The sequence below is a fragment of the Geotrypetes seraphini genome, chromosome 3 (genome assembly GCF_902459505.1).
Source record: "Geotrypetes seraphini chromosome 3, aGeoSer1.1, whole genome shotgun sequence".
Taxonomy (NCBI): Eukaryota; Metazoa; Chordata; class Amphibia; order Gymnophiona; family Dermophiidae; genus Geotrypetes; species Geotrypetes seraphini.
The window spans coordinates 410,489,795-410,506,091 of NC_047086.1; the positions used below are offsets into that span (position 1 = coordinate 410,489,795).

A 16,297-nucleotide genomic window follows, 5' to 3' on the forward strand; every position below is an offset into this window, starting at 1 on the left:
TTCCTGCAAACCAGCCACGACATCCATCCTCTGCCCAGCGTGCATGCGCCATCCCTGCAAACCAGCCACTACATCCATCCTTTGGCCACTGTGCATGCGCCGTTCCTGCAAACCAGCCACGACATCCATCCTCTGCCCAGCGTGCATGCGCCATCCCTGCAAACCAGCCACTACATCCATCCTTTGGCCACTGTGCATGCGCCGTTCCTGCAAACCAGCCACAACATCCATCCTCTGCCCAGCGTGCATGCGCCATCCCTGCAAACCAGCCACTACATCCATCCTTTGGCCACTGTGCATGCGCCGTTCCTGCAAACCAGCCACAACATCCATCCTCTGCCCAGCGTGCATGCGCCATCCCTGCAAACCAGCCACTACATCCATCCTTTGGCCACTGTGCATGCGCCGTTCCTGCAAACCAGCCACGACATCCATCCTCTGCCCAGCGTGCATGCGCCATCCCTGCAAACCAGCCACTACATCCATCCTTTGGCCACTGTGCATGCGCCGTTCCTGCAAACCAGCCAATACATCCATCCTCTGCCCAGCGTGCATGCGCCGTTCCTGCAAACCAGCCACAACATCCATCCTCTGCCCAACGTGCATGCGCCATCCCTGCAAACCAGCCACAACATCCATCCTTTGGCCACTGTGCATGCGCCGTTCCTGCAAACCAGCCACGACATCCATCCTCTGCCCAGCGTGCATGCGCCATCCCTGCAAACCAGCCACTACATCCATCCTTTGGCCACTGTGCATGCGCCGTTCCTGCAAACCAGCCACGACATCCATCCTCTGCCCAGCGTGCATGCGCCATCCCTGCAAACCAGCCACTACATCCATCCTTTGGCCACTGTGCATGCGCCGTTCCTGCAAACCAGCCACGACATCCATCCTCTGCCCAGCGTGCATGCGCCATCCCTGCAAACCAGCCACTACATCCATCCTTTGGCCACTGTGCATGCGCCGTTCCTGCAAACCAGCCACAACATCCATCCTCTGCCCAGCGTGCATGCGCCATCCCTGCAAACCAGCCACTACATCCATCCTTTGGCCACTGTGCATGCGCCGTTCCTGCAAACCAGCCACAACATCCATCCTCTGCCCAGCGTGCATGCGCCATCCCTGCAAACCAGCCACTACATCCATCCTTTGGCCACTGTGCATGCGCCGTTCCTGCAAACCAGCCACAACATCCATCCTCTGCCCAGCGTGCAAGAGCCGTCCCTGCAAACCAGCCATGACCCCCATCCTCTGGCCACCGTGAATGCGCCATCCCTGCAAACCAGCCATGACCCCCCATCCTCTGACCACCGTGAATGTGCCATCCCTGCAAACCAGCTTTGACATCCCATCCTCTGCCCAGCGTGCATGATGCCATCCTGCAAACGAGCCACTTGACATCCATCCTCTGCCCAGCGTGCATGAGCCATCCCTGCAAACGAGCCACTACATCCATCCTCTGCCCAACGTGCATGCGCCATCCCTGCAAACAAGCCACAACATCCATCCTCTGCCCAGCGTGCATGTGCCATCCCTGCAAACAAGCCACTACATCCATCCTCTGCCCAGCATGCATGCGCCATCCCTGTAAACCAGCCATGACCCCCATCCTCTGGCCACCATGAATGCGCCATCCCTGCAAACCAGCCACTCCATCCATCCTCTGCCCAGCATGCATGCGCCGTCCCTACAGACGAGCCACTAATCCAGATGCTCTTCTCAGGTCTGTGTAAAGGCATATCAACTCCTTTCCTGAATTTGCAATGAACATTTACTTGAGGCAGATGGATCCCTTCAAAGGAAATACAGTGCTCTTCCGAGGATGTAGTCTCTGCAAAGAGCTCCAATAGGGTGTAGCGACTGTCAAAATCCATGTGTTGCTCAATGCCATCCTGCTGGCTGAGGGAGAGGAGAACATAGGCACGACTCCCTGAAACCCCAAGAAACATCAGTCAGTAAGCAAGCAGCACTGAATCTAACAAACTATGCATCACACTTTCAGGAGAGTTGGAAACTCTGAATATAGCCAACTCCAGAATAAATACTATGTCTTCCCTCCACCTCCCCCACTTCTCACAGCAGGAAAAGGTCTCTCTGTACATCACCCCTCCCACAAAGAGGATCAATTCTTCCCCTCCACATTCGTTGCCCATACCACTGTCCTTCTCCAAACACATGCATAGTGGGAAGGACTCTGGGTAAGGCTGAACAGATCCTGGGTATAAATCTGAATATCTCCCAATACTGGTAGATAGAGGCCTTTAACTGTAAGCTACAACAATAACTGTTTTGTCAAAATTATACTATCAACTAAAGCAGTGGTCTCAAATTCAAACCCTTTGCAGGGCCACATTTTGGATTTGTAGGTACTTGGAGGGCCTCAGAAAAAATAGTTAATGTCTTATTAAAGAAATGACAATTTTGAATGAGGTAAAACTCGTTATAGTTTATAAATCTTTCCTTTTAGCTAAGTCTTAATAATAATATTGTCATTTAAAGAGACATATGATCAAGAAACTGTTTTATTTTACTTTTGTGATTATGATAAACATACCGAGGGCCTCAAAATAGTACCTGGCGGGCCACGAGTTTGAGACCACTGAACTAAATAAACAGAGTTTCAATGTCAGAAATCTTCCTTTCTTAGAAAAGGGATGGTAAACAAGACTTTGAAGGAAAAATTATGTTCTTACCTGATAATTTTTGTTCCTTTAGTCACAGCAGATGAATCCAGAAATGAAGTGAGTTAAGTCCACCTACTAGCAGGCGAAGATAGAGAACAGAAAGCTGAGCTCTGTCATACATACGATGGTCTGTTCACTGGTACTTCAGTATTTCTCTTAACAAAGCAGCAGGATGAACAGAACAGGCCGGACGGCACAAAACTCCCTCCTCACCACTGTGGAGGCCACATTAAGGCCACCCAAATGATAGTCCCATACAATCCTCCGCGATCCTTAAGATCATCTTTATCTAACCAGCTTTCAGTCCCTTCATTAAGAATAATTGGCACTAGACGTAAAGATATGTTTTCAGTGGTGGCCCCCTCATTGTGGAACTCTCTCCCAAACTTTATTAAAAATGAAAAAGATCTTATCTCTTTTAAAAAATTGTTAAAAACTTACTTGTTTCAAGATGCATTTGACTTATGAAATGATCTTTTTTATAATCTCATATGTCTTTAATATTCTCTTCTCTTGTTTCTTTCTAATTATACCTATTGTATTCTCCCCCCCATGTAAATTTTAACAAATAATGCAATTGTAACTTTCCCCTTCCTTCCTTCTCAATCATGTTTGTCCAAATTGTTTTGTCAATTGTCTAACTTAGTTAAATTTTTATGTATTACCACAATCTGCTGGTTTTTAAATTGTACATCGCTTAGAAATTTGTAATAAGCGATACATCAAATGTAAATAAACTTGAAACTTGAACTTGAGCAATACCTAAGGAACAAATGCAAAACTGGAAATAGCAGACAGGGTGGGACTCTGGATTCATCTGCTGTGACTCAAGGAACAAAAATTATCAGGTAAAAACATATTTTTCCTTCCTTGTCATCAACAGCAGATGAATCTAGAGACGAGTGGGATGTAGCAAAGCAGTCCTCAGTGGAGCAGGATATGGAACAAAACGACACAAGGCCACCCACTGAAAGGAGCTGAAGCACGCAGGACCCAAGGAATTGCACCAAGAATAGGCACTCCACTGCCCAGAAAGAACTCGCATGCAAGCATGCGACGTGTAAGCGCTCCAGGGATGTCCACCTGAGTGGGCCGTGTTCAACCAAATGCTCTGGAGGTGCGTGCAATTTAGGTCGAAGGAGATACACTAGGCAAGCAGCCAGTGTACATCCAGAGAGGAGGCTATGCAGAGATGAACTCACGCCAAAGGAGGAAGTGCTCTAGAGCGCAACCCAGTCAGTCGAAGTAGCACAGTACGCCCAGTGACAGATCAGTGGCAATATGTAGCTAAAGCCTCTAGAGATGCATCAGCATTAGACAGGGAGCTGAAGCCCCCTCTGCACATCCAGGGCTGAGCAGAGCCAGACTGGAAGCCGAAGGCATAGAGCAAAGACAAATTGGCATCCAAAGTTCAGTGCCGACAGGCATCCAAATCCCCACTGTAGCCACAGAGCTGGGGCAGTGGCAGACAGGCAGCCTAAACCATTACGCCATTCTAGAGGTGGAGCAGTGTTAGATGGGGAGTGTAGCGCAGTGGTTAAAGCTACAGCCTCAGCACCTGGAGATTGTGGGTTCAAACTCACGCTGCTCCTTGTCACTTAATTCCTCCATTGAACCCAGATTGTGAGCCCACCAGGAAAGACAGGGAAAATGCTTGAATACCTGAATAAATTCATGTAAACCGTTCTGAGCTGCCCTGGGAGAACAGTAGGGAAAATTCAATGAATAAATACATAAATCAGATAGCCAAAGGTGCTCTGTAGTCAGAGAAGAAGCAGTGTCAGACAGGCAGGCAAAGCAGCTCAGTATACACCCACAGATGAAGCAGTGCCACGAAACAGGAGCCAACACTAACCCTGTAGAAGAGGCTGCACTATATAGCCAGAGATAAAGCATGGGCCCACATGCAGTCAGATCTGCACACTACCTCCGGCAGTGGAATCTTAGAAGAAATGCAGCCGGAGCCGCTGCTCTCCACCTCCAGCGATGGAACTGTGACACTAATGCAGCTAGAGCCACATCCCTTTTCCAGCGATGGAAATGTGACACTAATGCAGCCAGAGCCGCATCTCTTCTCCAGCGACGGAACTGTGACACTAATGCAGCCAGAGCCACATCCCTTTTCCAGCGATGGAAATCTGACACTAATGCACCCAGAGCAATACCCCTTCTCCAGCGACAGAACCGTGACACTAATGCAGCCAGAGCCACACCCCTTCTCCAGCGATGGAACTGTGACACTAATGCAGCCAGAGCCACACCCCTTCTCCAGCGACGGAACTGTGACACTAATGCAGCCAGAGCCACACCCCTTCTCCAGCGACGGAACCGTGACACTAATGCAGCCAGAGCTACACATCTTCTCCAGTGATGGAACCGTGACACTAATGCAGCCAGAGCTACACATCTTCTCCAGCGACGGAACCGTGACACTAATGCAGCCAGAGCTGCACTCCTTCTCCAGAGGCGTAACCGTGATACTAATGCAGCCAGAGCCACACCCCTTCTCCAAAGACGGAACTGTGACACTAATGGAGCCGGAGCTTCAGCCCTTCTCCAGCGATCGAACCGTGACACTAATGCATCCAGAGCTGCACTCCTTCTCCAGAGGCAGAACCGTAACACTAATGCAGCTGGAGCCGCATCTCTTCTCCAGCGATGGAAAAGTGACACTAATCCAGCCAGAGCCACACCCCTTCTCCAGCGACGGAACCATGACACTAATGCAGCCAGAGCCACATCCCTTTTCCAGCGATGGAAATCTGACACTAATGCAGCCAGAGCAATACCCCTTCTCCAGCGACAGAACTGTGACACTAATGCAGCCAGAGCCACACCCCTTCTCCAGCGATGGAAATGTGACACTAATGCAGCCAGAGCCACATCCCTTTTCCAGCGATGGAACTGTGACACTAATGCAGCCAGAGCCACACCCCTTTTCCAGCGATGGAAATCTGACACTAATGCAGCCAGAGCCACACCCCTTCTCCAGCGACAGAACTGTGACACTAATGCAGCCAGAGCCACATCCCTTTTCCAGCGATGGAAATCTGACACTAATGCAGCCAGAGCAATACCCCTTCTCCAGCGATGGAACTGTGACACTAATGCAGCCAGAGCCACACCCCTTCTCCAAAGACGGAACTGTGACACTAATGGAGCCGGAGCTTCAGCCCTTCTCCAGCGACGGAACCATGACACTAATGCAGCCAGAGCCACACCCTTTCTCCAGCGATGGAACAGTGACACTAATGCAGCCACACACCCTTCTCCAGCGATTTGAACAGTGACACTAATACAGCCAGAGCCAAACCCCTTCTCCAGCAACGGAACCGTGACACTAATGTGGCCTGTGCCATACCCCTGATGGAACCGTGACACTAATGCAGCTGGAGCCGCATCCCTTCTCCAGCGATGGAACAGTGACACTAATGCGGCCAGAGCCACACCCCTTCTCCAGCGACGGAACCGTGACACTAATGCAGCCAGAGCTACACATCTTCTCCAGTGATGGAACCGTGACACTAATGCATCCAGAGCTACACATCTTCTCCAGCGATGGAACAGTGACACTAATGCGGCCAGAGCCACACCCCTTCTCCAAAGACGGAACTGTGACACTAATGCAGCTAGAGCCACATCCCTTTTCCAGCGATGGAAATGTGACACTAATGCAGCCAGAGCCGCATCTCTTCTCCAGCGACGGAACTGTGACACTAATGCAGCCAGAGCCACATCCCTTTTCCAGCGATGGAAATCTGACACTAATGCACCCAGAGCAATACCCCTTCTCCAGCGATGGAAATGTGACACTAATGCAGCCAGAGCCACACCCCTTCTCCAGCGACAGAACCGTGACACTAATGCAGCCAGAGCCACACCCCTTCTCCAGCGATGGAACTGTGACACTAATGCAGCCAGAGCCACACCCCTTCTCCAGCGACGGAACTGTGACACTAATGCAGCCAGAGCCACACCCCTTCTCCAGCGACGGAACCGTGACACTAATGCAGCCAGAGCTACACATCTTCTCCAGTGATGGAACCGTGACACTAATGCAGCCAGAGCTACACATCTTCTCCAGTGATGGAACCGTGACACTAATGCAGCCAGAGCTACACATCTTCTCCAGCGACGGAACCGTGACACTAATGCAGCCAGAGCTGCACTCCTTCTCCAGCGATCGAACCGTGACACTAATGCATCCAGAGCTGCACTCCTTCTCCAGAGGCGTAACCGTGATACTAATGCAGCCAGAGCCACACCCCTTCTCCAAAGACGGAACTGTGACACTAATGGAGCCGGAGCTTCAGCCCTTCTCCAGCGATCGAACCGTGACACTAATGCATCCAGAGCTGCACTCCTTCTCCAGAGGCAGAACCGTAACACTAATGCAGCTGGAGCCGCATCTCTTCTCCAGCGATGGAAAAGTGACACTAATCCAGCCAGAGCCACACCCCTTCTCCAGCGACGGAACCATGACACTAATGCAGCCAGAGCCACATCCCTTTTCCAGCGATGGAAATCTGACACTAATGCAGCCAGAGCAATACCCCTTCTCCAGCGACAGAACTGTGACACTAATGCAGCCAGAGCCACACCCCTTCTCCAGCGATGGAAATGTGACACTAATGCAGCCAGAGCCACATCCCTTTTCCAGCGATGGAACTGTGACACTAATGCAGCCAGAGCCACACCCCTTTTCCAGCGATGGAAATCTGACACTAATGCAGCCAGAGCCACACCCCTTCTCCAGCGACAGAACTGTGACACTAATGCAGCCAGAGCCACATCCCTTTTCCAGCGATGGAAATCTGACACTAATGCAGCCAGAGCAATACCCCTTCTCCAGCGATGGAACTGTGACACTAATGCAGCCAGAGCCACACCCCTTCTCCAAAGACGGAACTGTGACACTAATGGAGCCGGAGCTTCAGCCCTTCTCCAGCGATCGAACCGTGACACTAATGCATCCAGAGCTGCACTCCTTCTCCAGAGGCAGAACCGTAACACTAATGCAGCTGGAGCCGCATCTCTTCTCCAGCGATGGAAAAGTGACACTAATCCAGCCAGAGCCACACCCCTTCTCCAGCGACGGAACCATGACACTAATGCAGCCAGAGCCACACCCTTTCTCCAGCGATGGAACAGTGACACTAATGCAGCCACACACCCTTCTCCAGCGATTTGAACAGTGACACTAATACAGCCAGAGCCAAACCCCTTCTCCAGCAACGGAACCGTGACACTAATGTGGCCTGTGCCATACCCCTGATGGAACCGTGACACTAATGCAGCTGGAGCCGCATCCCTTCTCCAGCGATGGAACAGTGACACTAATGCGGCCAGAGCCACACCCCTTCTCCAGCGACGGAACCGTGACACTAATGCAGCCAGAGCTACACATCTTCTCCAGTGATGGAACCGTGACACTAATGCATCCAGAGCTACACATCTTCTCCAGCGATGGAACAGTGACACTAATGCGGCCAGAGCCACACCCCTTCTCCAAAGACGGAACTGTGACACTAATGCAGCTGGAGCGCACCCCTTATTGCAAAAAATAATAAATAATTATAATTAAGGAAGAGCATTGCTTCCCTCCCCTATTGTGCTATCCTTTCCCTCTCTCCTATAAATGACTAGTTCTACCACTCTTCCCTTATGTTTCAGTCTGTCATGCATTCATTTAAAGTATTAGTTATATTTTCCCAATTTATATTTTTTAATGTAATGTACACTGCTTTGACAATTTTTAAAGCGGTATATCAAATTTTAATAAACTTAGAAATCAGATAACTATCAGGTGGAACAAATGAATACTGGAACCCCTACAGAAAGCTACTCCAGAACAGGCCCCAAGTAAACTTGAAAGTGGGGCTTAGACCCCCCCCCCCCCGAGACAGAGTCACCTGAAGGCATGGCAGAACCTCAGTGTAACTTAGGAGAGAGGACCAAATGAAGAATAGAAGGCAGACTTCAAGAGAGCCTTTGTAACTCTCTAGAGCTTCAGACTTGCACTAGGAGGCATGGAAGGACTGGGAGATCAGCAGAAAAGAAGTCAGAGATGGCACCCCGGGCACAGCTAAATGGGAGAGCCACAGGTGAAAGAAGTCAGAGGAATCAGAGATGGCACCCGAAACAGAGGTATGCTGTGCAGCCTGAGATGGCACATCACCCCAGAACTAGAGATGGAACTGACATATTGCTCTAACATCAGAGTGAGAGAATTGAGATGAGAGGAAGCCAGTTCTGGAAGCAGAAGCACTGGTTCCAGACTACATTGAGCAGATGTGAAACACTGAAACCAGAGGCTGCCCAATGCAGAACAATCAGAGAGAGACTTAGACTTACACTACAGGAAAACTGGCAAGGCCCGTGGCTATTAACGGACTGAGGTACAACAGCGAAAAATGAAGTAAAAGAATGAATCTTCACTGCAGATTTAATTCTCAGTTTTGGGTGTCATCCATCTTAATTTTCTGGTGAAAAAATGCTTCTTTAGTCTCCATATGCTGAGGAAAGTGAGATCCTGCTTCCACCAACAACATTTTGCTGTCCTCGTACAATCAATCATTCTTTCGAGGTTGGATTATTATAATTCGGTCTATCTAAGTCTAACCAAGAAAAGTCTTCAACAGATCTAGAATACTGCAGCTAGGTTGACCTTTGAAAAAGCAAATATGATCATGTTTCCCTGCTTTTGTTAAAACTTCACTGGCTCCCAGTAATCTCTAGGGTTTACTTGAAATGTTCCTGCCTAACATTTAAGATCTTGCATGGCACTCTTCCCCCTTTAATTCCTCAATCCTGGAACTCTGTGAAACCTGATATTACCAGATCTATCCAAAAGCTTAAATTATCTTTCCCCTCGTTAAAAGGCGTTATCTATATTGGAAAATTAGGAAAATCTCTCTAAAATTACTGAGCTTTGGAATAACTTTCCTGTCCAGTTGTATAATTTGGGCTCTTTCCAATTATTTCGAAAACATCTGAAAACGTGGCTATTTTCAAAAATGTAAATCCCGCTGCTCTCTATATAACCACTAATTCTTATTATATTTTCCTTTCTTAAACTCTTGTAAACCGTGTCGAGCTCTATCCTTATAGAGAAGATGCGGTATATAAGCTTAAGGTTTAGTTTAGTTTAAAAGGTGGTCCTCAGAGAGCAGTCCAGCAAATCGGAAGCCCCGGAGTGTCTCCTAGACAGGAAACTCAGATGCGAAGATACAAGACCCCTGAACCATCGAGGAGGAGGACTACAAAGGCAGAGCACAAATCTGAGAGACAGAGTAGAGGCCTCTTCCAATACCCAAAGACCATGAACCTACAGTAAAAAGTGTCAGCATCAGATAAGGAACCTAATTACTAAGGGGCCACACCGAAAAATTAAATGCAAGGAGACCAAATAGCATCTCCTGGACTGGAACAGTGACCCCATCCAAAGATGAAGACCCTGAAGTTGTGTGCACTCTCATACAGAGCAAAGAAACAGCAACAGCCAAACAAGTAACTGCTCTACAGGGCAATAGCAGCACCCCAGACACTCCCACGGGCAGCCAAAGCTGGCAGAAAACACGCTAGCCGGGGAAGCATGCTCGCCGTGCAGCAGTCATTCAGCTCTCCTCTAAAACCTCACCAAGCGAGAAGGCTGAAAGCACATGCCCTCAAGAAGGGAGAGATCTAGTCCCCACAAAAAAGTCTTTCTTTTTTTTTTTTTACTGTCTCCATCCATAAGAAACAAGTGGGAAAGCCATGCAGAGTCCAACCCTTGTTGACTTCCCCTGACGCACAATATGGCGCGCGTGTGGCATTTAGCATTATAGCAGGAAGGATGCGACCGGCCCAATAAAGCCACAAAACTAACTTAAGAGCCCCCCCTGAACAGATGCTGAAAGGAAGAGCACCTCAAGTCCATTCACCGTTCCCTCCTACGATGGAGTCAAAAAAACACTCCCCAAAGTCACCATCCTTCCCACCTGTGGTCATCTTGGAGGACAGTTACAGATGTTTTGATTCCAAACAGAACGCCGCAAAACCAGGGAAGGTGGGAGCGCACAAACTCACAAAGAACAGGCACCTCAAGGTCTCTGTGCGAAAAGAGGGAGGGCAGGAATGAACAAACCAGTACATTAAGATCTCCTCCTCTGCCAGTGCTGCCAAGTCTCTGGAGCCACAGAAGAAGGCCTAGCACAAGGCAAGGCGAACTGAAGGTACTGCCAAACTCGCAAGGCTGTTCAAACTCCAGCTGCAGCTGGTAGACACACCATGGGGGCGGAGGGGAGAAGAGAGCCGCCATTTCCTCCACAAGTACTAAACCCCTCGTATTTAAATTAACTTCCTGAAACACTTGGGAGAAAGTGGAGCTCGGGCGGCCGGGGAATCAACTCAATATACTCGCTGTGAGTAGATAGACACCATTTTCTCTTAAGCTGCTCCCAATCCCAGCACTCCCTCTGTGCTTAACCACAACATCTTTTCTCTTATTTATTTATTTATTTATTTTAAAGTGAGGAGGGAGAAAGGAGTGCAGGACTAGCCTATACTGGGCTCCAGGGAATAGGCAGGAAACTGCCACCACCAGCTATTTCCTTGAATAGGCACCCAGGTAGCCTAATTCCCATGCTCAACCTAAACAGCAAAGCTGCAAAAGGAACCAAACCAGGCTGGACCAAGCAACCGTTTCTAGCCCATGCTAAGCAAGAGCTGAAACCTGGATGCAGGAGACCATCCATCCACCTACAGAGACAGAGAGTACTGAAGTACTAGTGAGCAGACCATCATATATATTACAGAGCTCAGCTTTGTGTTCTCTATCGCCACCTGCTGGTAGACGGACTTATCCCACTCCTCTGGATTCATCTGCTGCTGACGACAAGGAAGAGATCCTTTGCCCTCTGCACAGTGGTGGGTGTTATCCAATTTTGGGGATATTGTTATTTTAAATTATATAAAAATGCAGTAGCTTGTCAACTACTTTTGATTGCTGCTTGGAAGTGTTTTTGATGCTCTTTTTTCTCCTCTCTATTTTTGATGGGTAAATGCTGTCAAGCATTCATTTCTCAGACAAAACTTATAAAGGAGATCTCCTCAGAGGAGACTTTCTCCTTTCATGAATGGGTGACGAGATCTGAGAAAACATACAAGGATTCCTCCTCAAAGAGAACTTATACTACTAATTATTTCTATAGCGCTACTAGACATACACAGCGTTGTGCATCAAAACAGAGACAGTTCCTGCTCAAAAGAGCTTATAATCTAGTCAAGACAGACAAACTGGACAAGAAGGTGCATAAGGTGGGGGAATTACAGAGGGAATAAGTCAAAACAGATATTGGTGCTTAGAAGGTGGGTTAGAGTTTGAAATTGGAGGCATCTTCATTGAAAGCAACTTCCAGATCTTCCATATCAGACTCAGGGTAGAACTCTTCTGTCTTGAGTCTGAATATGTCTCGGTCTACTGTACTTACTGTCGGGCTCCAGGCAACAGCGTTCAAGGAATGGGCCGGGTTCTGAGAAAGCTTCCTCTCTCAAGGGACTGGACACCAACATTATCTCATCTGGCGCTGACCTCAATGCTCTTCTGGGCAATAGTGGTAATACACGGTCAATAGCAGAGCAAGAGCCTCCAGAATGCACTGGACCAACTTCAATGACTCAATGCATCACTCTGCTCAGGTCAGTTGAGAAAATGGACCAACTCCTCCTGGAGAATGGGCCAGATTCACTCCTTGAGGGTAAGCATCAGTAAAGGCAAGACCTCAGTCAATGTAGTCAGCTCTACAAATGGCATAAGGGTCAGATTGGAAGGTTGACCTTGGCTCAGTAGAAGCTGGTTCCAATGCCAGCACCAAATCTTTGGTGGGTATGCAACCCTCACAGCACAAGCACTTCTCAGGTACTGACAATGTCAATGCCATGTTTCGAAGGGGAGCAATGCTAATGCTTCTTGGCCTCCACCCGACGCACATCAGAATCCTTTGGTGCCAACGAGAACAAAGTCCTTACATGCCTGATGTCAAGACAGGGGAAACCTCCTTGATGCATCCTCAGTGTCCAATGCATTGCAAAGGCCAAAGGGAATGATGCTTTCAATTTCAAAGTTGATGGACCTGAGCTCTTCGCACCAAAAATATTTCTGAACTGCTCCTCGTGACTCCTAATGATTCTATTTGACATCTGCTGCCAGAATTTACATAAAAGAGATTATGTCCTTACCTTGATAATATCTTTTCCAGTAGATAAGTGTCATGCTGGACAAGCAGGTTATCTCCCTATGGCCACGAGCCATATGCAGAAAGAATACAAGCCGGAATTTTTCTGTGACCTTCCTACTTCACTGGGAGCTCTACTGCTACCTGCATACAAGAGCTCCATGATAAGGTTTCTTAAAATTATGTATGTACTGTATATTCTGTTAACTACAATATTGCTGCCGACATGGAGGGGTGTGGTTGGCTGTTCTTCCTTTGAAAACAGACGCTGAGGATCAGCATGCAGGACACTGGTGAGATCGTGAGCACAACATTGTCAGTAAGTAAACATTTCTAATGAATGCTATCCTGTAAAAACAATAGGTTAGAAAGTGACACAGATCATTTAATTACTTTTACAGCTCTGTGAAGATTCAAGCAAGATCATATTAGCCCTGAAGAAATGGCTTAGGGCTAGATTCACTAAGCAAACCGATCGGTTTGCAAGCCCTTTACGACCAGATTTCCCTCCTGCACTAGTCACTAACGCCGATCGTCCCATGCAAATTAGTAAAACCCCCTGCAAAATAGCCAAGCGATTGATTCACTAACAATTTGCTTGGCTATTTTGAGTCGGGTTTTACTACTGGCAAACCCGACTGCTGCAGACCTGTCAGTAACTGAGTTACCGACAGGTCTGCAGGTTTTTTGACAGGCCTGCCTGTCTTTTTTATTCAGTTTTTTCCATGGCAGATATTTTGCGTGTGTTACACATGCAAAATATCTATCCCATAAAAAAAAGACAGGCAGGTCTGTCAAAAAAAGGCAGAAAGTGAAGACGGAGAGAAAACCAGTCAATGGACAAGGCCCTGGAAACATAGTTAAAAGCACAGAAAAAATAAAGTCACCAGACAACAAAAGGTAGGGAAAATGATTTTATTTTCAATATAGTGATTGAAATGTGTCAGTTCTGAGAAAGGAAAGATGTTAAACTTTAACTATGAGGGCCGCATAAAAAATAGGGTACTCAGAGGGCCGCAGAAAAAATAGTTAATGTCTTATTAAAGAAATGACAATTTTGCATGAGCTAAAACTCTTTATAGTTTATAAATCTTTCCTTTAACTGTTAAAGAAAATCTTAGTTTATAAATCTTTCCTTTAACTGTTAATGAAAATCTTTAACTCTTAAAGAAAATCTTTCCTTTAATGTTAAAGAAAAAATAGTTAATGTCTTATTAAAGAAATAACAATTTTGCATGAGGTAAAACTCTTTATCTATCTATATATATAAAATCGGAGGTATGTATGTGTGTATGTATGTGTGTGTGTATGTGCCGCGATCACGCAAAAACGGCTTGACTGATTTGAACGAAACTTGGTATGCAGATCCCTCACTACCTGGGGTGATATGTTCTGGGGGTCTCACGGCCCACAACTCTATGTTGCTTGCTCAAGGGTGGGTTCACCCAAGAATTTATATGTTCTTGCTCCAGGAGGTGAAACTAAAATTGTTGTTTATAAACTATAAAGATTTATAAACTATAAAGAGTTTTACCTCATGCAAAATTGTTATTTCTTTAATAAGACATTAACTATTTTTTCTTTTCTGCAGCCCTCCAAGTACCAACAAATCCAAAATGTGGCCCTTTAAAGGGTTTGAGTTTGAGAGCACTGCTCTAAACTGCACCGTTCCCTCGGATTTCTGCAGGCCAAATGCATGATCTTGCATTTCTTACCATGTTTCCCCGAGTGATACAAGAGCATTATAACATTTTCATCTTTGTTTTCCACTCCTTTCCTGATTATTTCTAACATTCTATTTGCTTTCTTAGCAGCCACCACACATTGAGCTGAGGGTTTCAACGTATCCTCAACAATGACGCCTAGATCCTTTTCCTGGGCAGCGACTCCTAATACAGAACCCAGTATCACATATCTATAGTTCGGGTTCCTCTTTCCCACATGCATCATGCAATTTTTCACAATCCTCTTGCAATTTAACAACTTTGAACAACTGTATGTCATCAGCAAATTTAATTATCTCATTAGTTATTCCCATCTCTGGATCATTGATAAATATGTTAAAAAGCAGCGGTTCCAGCACAGACCTCCTGGGGAACCCCACTATTCACCATTCTCCATTGAGAATATTGACTTTAAACCTACTCTCTGTTTTCTGTCTTTCAACCAGTTCTTAATCCATATAAGGACATTACCTCCTATCCCATGACTTTCTAATTATCTCAGAAGTTTCATGAGGTACTTTGTCAAATGCCTTTTGAAAATCCAAATACACAATATCAACCGATTCACCTTTATCCCAAGTTCATTCACCCATTCAAAGAAATGAAGTAGATTGGTAAGGCAAGATTTCCCTTGACTAAACATGTTGGCTTTCTCTCATTAATCCATGCTTACGTACTGTATATGTTCTGTCATTTTGTTCTTTATAATAGTCTCTACCATTTTGACCAGCACCGACGTCAGACTCACCGGTCTTAATTTCCCAGATCACCTCTGGAACCCTTTTTAAAAATCGGCGTCTCGTTGGCCACTCTCTAGTCTTCCGGTACTATGCTGGATTTTAAAGAAAAATTACTAACAATAGCTCTGCAAGTTCATTTTTCAATTCTATCAGCACTCTGGGATGTATACCAACTGGTCCAGGCGATTTGCTACTGTTCAATTTACATCATCCAGCGTTACAGAGATTTGTATGAGTTTCTCTAATTCATCAGAATTGAATACAATTTCTGGCACCAGTATCTCTCCCACATCTTCCTCAGTGAAGACCGAGGTAAATAATTCATTTAATCTCTCTGCTATATCCTTGTCTTCCCCGAGAGCCCTTTTTATCCCTTGGTTATCTAGCGGTCCAACCAATTCTTTTCCCGGTTTCTTGCTTTTAATATACCTAAAACAAGTTTTTACTGTGTGTTTTTGCTTCCAGCACAATCTTCTTTTCAAGATCTCTCTTTGACTTCCTTATTAGCGCCTTGCATTTGACTTGACATTCCTTGTATTGTTTACAATTATTTTCAGTCAGATCCTTCTTCCACTTCCTGAAGGATTCTCTTTTAGCTCTAATAGCTTCCTTCACCTCACTCATTAACCACAATCTACTTACAGTGACTTGTACTATGACTGCCTTTTCCGGTCAACTTGTAAAAGAGTCCACAAACCAATCTGTTAAGAGGCCAAGTAAATTTCAGCTTGTAGCCGGACCGAATAATGTCCAGAACCCAACGGTTGGATGAAATCTGAACTCAGGCCTGCAGATACACCAAGAATCTGCCTCCGATATGAAGAGCGACCTCTTTTGCCTGGCATCATTGTGATTTTTTGGTGGATGGAGCAGCATGGGAAGCGGTGGCCTGGCTACGCCTGGAACCAAAAAACCTCTGTCTGTAGCCCAGG

General features: G+C 46.6%; 1 protein-coding gene across 1 annotated transcript in view; it reads right to left on the minus strand.

Moving 5' to 3' along the window:
- The window catches only part of CUL9 (cullin 9), a 535,945-nt gene that overhangs the window by 412,681 nt on the left and 106,967 nt on the right, over positions 1-16,297 (minus strand). The window contains exon 6 of the mRNA XM_033937681.1: positions 1,779-1,933. Coding sequence (XP_033793572.1) covers positions 1,779-1,933 — 155 coding nt within the window. The remainder of the gene's footprint in view (positions 1-1,778; positions 1,934-16,297) is intronic.